Source organism: Morone saxatilis, unplaced genomic scaffold (assembly GCF_004916995.1).
Source record: "Morone saxatilis isolate NCDOM2014 unplaced genomic scaffold, NCSU_SB_2.0 Contig16, whole genome shotgun sequence".
Lineage (NCBI taxonomy): Eukaryota > Metazoa > Chordata > Actinopteri > Moronidae > Morone > Morone saxatilis.
The window spans coordinates 20,103,112-20,109,635 of record NW_023339718.1 but is presented as its reverse complement, the minus strand read 5'-3'; the positions used below and the strand labels follow the sequence as shown (position 1 = coordinate 20,109,635).

At 41.3% G+C, this 6,524-nt stretch overlaps 1 protein-coding gene across 1 annotated transcript in view; it reads left to right on the top strand.

Annotated features, from left to right (window-relative positions):
- Window positions 1-1,641: 1,641 nt before the first annotated feature.
- The window catches only part of cfap299 (cilia and flagella associated protein 299), a 70,388-nt gene continuing 65,505 nt past the window's right edge, over window positions 1,642-6,524 (top strand). The window contains exons 1-2 of the mRNA XM_035658770.1: window positions 1,642-1,749; window positions 4,569-4,711. Coding sequence (XP_035514663.1) covers window positions 1,642-1,749; window positions 4,569-4,711 — 251 coding nt within the window. The remainder of the gene's footprint in view (window positions 1,750-4,568; window positions 4,712-6,524) is intronic.

Here is a 6,524-nt window from a genome sequence, read left to right as displayed (position 1 = left end):
TGACAGTCTATATTTAAGGTTCATCTTGAAGGAGCAGATTCCCTCGTTAACCAACTTACATCTCTACTCCTCTGCCCACCAGCTCTTCCATTTGTCTTATTTGTCTGTCTTGCATATGCTCTCATTGGCCATAAGTTACTTGGCTGTTGCACGAGAGCACATTCATAACAACATTTTTAATCATTACCTCATTTTCCGTGCACGTCATTGCACAGCCATTAAAAGTCATGCTGAATGAGAAAATTTAAACAAAATGATAATAAAAGATGATAATGACGGCCAAGAGTCACAGTATTTCTGCAAATGGAGCCGAGAACATTCCCACTGAACATTTTATTCTGTATTTTACAGTCAGCAAAGGTGCCAAATTGTGTAGTTTTGCCAGGATGTAGGGACTGACATCATGGGACTGGATAACTTTGTCATCTCGTACATTATCCGCTTAGGCCCCAACAATGATGTTGGTAAATTGAGTTAGTGGGAAGTTTATCAAGGTACATACAACGTACAGAACAGGGACATACAGAATGAAGACACTGGTAACTGACTTCACACAAACGCCTAATACAATCTACTTCTGCACAAACATGCTTGGATTAAGCCGCTACGCAGTTGTTCCCAACATGAGGAGACACTCACAAGATGATCACAGAGATAGGAGCAACATATTATATTACAGACCCTGAAGGCTTTGTCTCTGGGCCTAGAGTAGAAGTCATCATTCACCCTCAGGGGTTTGAAAAATAAACCTGTGGCAAACTTATAGAAAAAGACCTGAGGACAGTTAGACTCTGCAAAATGCTGTTTACCCAGGAAGGACCCAATCCGACCATAGCAACAGCACAATGCTCCGCCTATTAACAAGCAACCACTGTTGAGCAAAGAAACAAAACATGCCACTTTTTATTGCACTTTACAGTTCACACTTTCAGTCTCGCCTCAAAACACATTTTTTTCCTGCAAGGTGTGTTAGACAGCTGAGATCTGTGGAAGCAGAATATGACTCCTGGATATGATTTTGACGAGAAGCAGAAAGGACCTGTGAAGACAGTTAGCCTTGTTCTACTGTAACAGCCTATACATCTTAGCTGCTGCACTAAACCTCAGTACAATGTAAATTAGAAAGATGTTGCTGTTTATGGTGTTCAGGGGTCTTCAGGAGTCCGCTCTCTCACACAGGGTAATACAAATCTGCTGTGGCTGCAATGTATGGGGGAAATACCTGGAGGAAAAAAAATACTTCTGTGGAAGATAAGATGTGTGATATGTGATATGTAGGCCTATGATTTTACTGTAAAACAACACTTAGGGCACTAGCTATTTTAATTGCCCTGCCAAGCTGCAGTAACCCATTTGCTTCTCTTCAATTTCACCTTAATAATCTGTAAAAAAAAATAAAAATAAAAAACTTCTGTATGATTTATTTATTGAATCTATTTGTGCTGTGGAATGAACAACCGTTCGTTGGCCTTTAGTAGGCGAATTATTTGAATATTGTAGTTTTCTCCGCAAGTGAATGTAATGGATACTCCTGCTGCATTTGAGGGACATGAGCAAAGACATATATGGACGTGAGTGTACTGACTTCCGCTTCCTACTATGAGCGGTTGCCATAGCAGCCGTTTACAACAGAGCGTGAAGATGGAGTACAACGCAGTCGCTCGTGTCCACGATTCTCTAACACAGTTTAAAGTCTACGAAGATTATCTCGACTCCAAAATCACCCCAATGGATTTATTTTACTTAAAAGTGAGTCACTCTGGTACAAACTATTCAAACTCCTTATAAAGTGAGTGTTAGCTATATTGATACGTAACGTTAGCTAACTCTGGTTCCGCTCTGTTTTGTACACCACGTCAGAACCGCATTCACTAAGCTGCCACTTTAAGGTTATCTTTGACAATCTGCAACAGTGCACAACATTAAAATGCAACTTTCGACTTTTCTGAATGACCATGGCGCCTTCTTCACTTCGGCATGTACCAAATCCTCCAACCCGTTCTTATTGACTGACAACTGACGATCTAGTATCTAGTAAGGACATTATGGAGCAAGCAACCAGAGTTTACTCGTTAACTAATATTTGCCGTTTACTGAGTATTTGCCGTATTGAGCATAGTGTCCTTGAGATTGTTAAATGGATTTAATGGACGTTTAATGAGTTAGGTATTTCTTGCCGATGCACAAGGTAAACACACACACCTGCCAACATTTTGAATGAGTCCGGCCCATCTCTTGATGTGTTGGTGCGTTATATGTAGGCTGGCTTTAAATTGGTCGTTTTAAAAAATACACACTGAGTTCTTATATTCTCGTCGTTGTTCTGGCCAGTTTTCATTAGCTCGCATTGAATGTTGCTGTGTTAAATTTAGTGAACCTGCCATGGGGGTAAGTTTGGTTGTTGTAGTTTCTGTGGTTGCACGCTAGGTGGCAGTCACGCACAGGTTTGACAACAGGGGTTTAAACTATGGGCTTACAGAGCAGCTCCCACCAGACCAGTCATTTAAAGAGAGAAAGTAAGGGAAATGAATATTTATATCAGGCCTCACTCATATGATTAAAGCAATAGAGACAACAAAAATGTTATTACAAAATGACACTTGAAAAGCCTGAAGGACACCATGAAGTGTAAGTAAATCCTTGCTCCTACATTAGTCTGAGTGATACTCTTTAGAGTGCACCACAAGTACTGATTAGACCCACTTTGTCAATATGGTCTTATATCCTAACCACAGTTACTCTGGTATGATCATTTATGCTAATACATTGAGACTATGTGTCCTGAAAAAGCATTGAAATTACTCAAATTGTCTAGTTTTAAGGATTCAGAAGTCTTAATTATCACTTTTGCAAATGCTGTTGTACCTGAAATGTATTCATCATGACCAAAGACCTTATTTATATTTGTATCTATCTATATATGTTTTTTCCAGGCTGTAAATTTAAAATCGTATTGTCAACAGAGGAACTCTGAATCATATTTTCTTTCATTCCTCTCTTCAGGTTTTTGCTCTTACATTTATTCTAGCGGCTATACAAAGATTCCAAATAGACTTGAACTGAACCTGCTCACCAGACATTGGCAGTCCTGTCTTTGCCCAGCAGGTGGCACACTCGCTAATGATATCCATTGCCGCTGCAGTGACCACTTTGTTTGAACACCTGTGTCCACACAGAGAAGAGAACAACTCATATCTGGCCTGATAATCAGCTGCAGTCAATCACTATCAAACTCAATCACCCCTGTGTTGTGGCACAACACAGTCAGCACAGGTCATCTAACCTGTGCAGTCATGCTGATAACCTCCAAGTTCTGATAAATCAGCTAATTGTGAACCTATTTCTCCTGGATAATGTTAGTTCGAACAAACTATGACTATAAACTGAGAAAAGTGAAGTAGTTAAAGATGTTTTCTCACAAAGTCAGTACGGCTTTTGCCAGGATAGACGTAGTAGCGTATTAGTCCAAGTCCCGGTGAGGGGACCAAAAGAAGCAGTTCATTCACATAGACTTATTCAATGAGCCTTGAAAATGAAGACAATGATTTTCAGGCCAATTTTAGGACCGGCAAATGTCTGAGACTCATTTCTGGTGAGCCACATCAAAGTTGAAGGAAAATATAACTTTTCCTCTCGGGTGCGGACGCAGGCCCGGCTGCTTCGGGTAGGAGGACATGTGGCCGAAGCTTTGATCTGACAACCCACAGGATTTGACAGCAAGATTTGGTTTTTAGATGATGACTTTATGGCTTGGCTTTAATGATGGCGGCTCTGCAAACGGTGATTGGAGTAATGTAGCTAACAATCCCTGCAGGGGCACTGACACGTACACTCACACACACACACACACACATACACTTGATGAATGATGAAAAATCACAAGAAAGCCACAAAGCTAAACTATATCTGAAGCTTGTGGCGTTGCAGATCCGGCTATCACTTCCATATTTTTGGGAAGGGAGTGAATTAACAGTTTTCAACTTAAGGCCAGAGGAATGAGTAAATCCTAAATCCTAAATCCTGGCTGACAAAATTTCTAATTTCATTTCAGTCAGTGCTCAGAGGTCAGGGCTGAGCTGGAACCAAATCCAGGATGCTGCAGAAACTGGATCTATCCTTTGTCTAAAATAGCCACTGATTCATCAGTTAGTGGATTGAAAAAGTAATTGTTTGACTCATTTGTCAAGCAAAAATGCCAAATATTCTCTGGTTCCAGCTTCTAAAATGGGAGCATATGCTGCTGTCCTCTGTTTTATATCATTGTAAGCGGAATATCTTTTAGGTTTTTGGACTGTTTGGCAGACAGAACAAGAAAAAGAACGTCACCTTGAGCTCAGGGAAATTGAGATAGGCATTTTTCACTACTTTCTGACATTTAACTATAATAAAAAAATACTAGCTGCACTCCTGAAGTGCTATCCAAAAAGAGCAGTGAAAAAATAAATCCCAGCATTCACAGCTTACCATGCCAAAACTCAAGACTGACAACATCTGACAATCTTCAGCCCTGCCTGCAGGCCGTGTCCCCTCGCCTTGACTGACTCCTCTCCTTTTCTTTTCTCTCGCAGAGCAGGGAGTTGGCCCGTACGCTGGTGGAGCACGGCCACAAGGGCACAGTCCTGAGCAGGGAGGAATTTGAGGAGAAGAAAGCAGCTGCACAGGCTGCGGAGGCTGCGAGGAGCAACACTTTCTACAACAGGAGCCGGCCAATGTGAGTCCAGTTCTCACCAACACACCATGCACACTGAGATGTCGTCTGTATGACTAACACGGGAGACAAATTCACACCAACCACCAGTCAGATGCTAGAATCTCAGCAGGCTGTGTTATATTCTGAAAATCGAGCTGTTTTAGAGTCTGAATGCGGTCAGTGGATTGGATCAGTCAATGTGGTCTAGGAGAAGAGAAGTTACTCTCCGGCCCTCTGCCTTTATGTTAGTGTTCCGTTGTATTGACTTCTGATTTAATGTGAAAGAACAATATTTTAAATCAGTGACCCTCAGTTTTCTCCCTAGAGTGTGCAACTTCACTGCTAGATGCCACTAAATCCTACACACTGACCCTTTAGGTACCGGGTTACTGGAAGGTGTTGTACAATAAATAGGACTGTGCACTGCCATTGCACAAATCAGTGTTCAGGCCAAAACAAGCAGTATTTTTCTCTAACGGCTGAGTTGGTGTGGCTGCGTTATCACAAAGGCCATGTTATCCTTTGTTTTAACATTTGTGGGGCAAACAGTTGTAAGCTGTAAAGTATGCCATTACTGTTATCAGGTATCCTACCAGGAGTGTGCATTTGCGTGTTTGATTGGACAGCGCAGGAATAGTTGAGCCAGGTTCAACAGTTTTATCGTACAGCGCTGTGTTGTTGTTGCCGGGGCCCGTCAGTGTCAGGGTCCTCGCCGATGCTGTACTAATGTTAGTTTGAATGTGACATAACTGTAACTCTCAGACAGAGTGCGAGTTGTGTTTAGTCAGAGGCTGAACTGAACACAAACGCACACACAGAAACACACACGGTTGGTGTGTCAGTTGCTAGCTTACAGCTCATAATAGTTTTGGGTTGCAACTAATGATTATATTCATTATCGATGCAAATTGTTTGTAAATGGTGAGAAAATGCCTTTCACAATTTGTTAGAGCCCACTGTGATGCCTTCAAGGTGCTTGTTTTTGTCCGGCCCTAAAGGTATTCAATGTATTTATATATGACAAAGAAAACAGAAAATTCTCAAATTTGCAAAGTTGCAACCCCAAAACATTTCGTATTTTTGCTAAAGAAAAAGACTAAAATGCCTATTTGACCATCCGCACCCTTGTGATCCTAACCAACAATGAACCAGCTCACTGAATGTTGCTAAAATTGAAGTTTCAGGTGCATTTTGTTAACATGTACAATAAAGTTTCAAACAATCTTTTTCTTTCTTCCTGTGTTTTTGAGATGGGATGTCTGTCTCCCTGCAGCGAGCGGCAGCAGAAGTACCTAGGGACAAATGTGAAATGCATTTTTGGCTGAAGTTCTGCTCTGCTAATCAAAGCATGACAGGTCGTAAAATGGGAATCTTTTATAGTTGTATCCGGTGCGGTAGCGGCTTGAGCAGCTTATATAATCCTTTATGATTGCATTTTACAAAAGAGAGGATAAATGGGAGTAATACATCAAGTCCATGTCCTACACGCACAAGCCTTTTATTTGAACAAGGGCTGCCCATCTGTCTAAATTAAAATAAAAATGGTTAACATAAACAAGCTGGATGACAAAACTACCAAATGGAGTCTTCTATAAACTGCCCCTCCTGAGGAAAGTGATCACACAGATATTGTTCTCATTCTTGATAAAGCCATGTGGTTGTGGTATCGCCTTTGATGACAAGCCAGAACAGACTCCAAATAAGACCATTCACCACACACACACACACAGGGTTTTGGAGGTATCCAAACATTTACCTGCTAGGTGTTGAATTTGATTGAACCCTCAGATGCTTATCCAAACGTGCAGATGTCTCGCTGTTGTCCGCCCCCCCC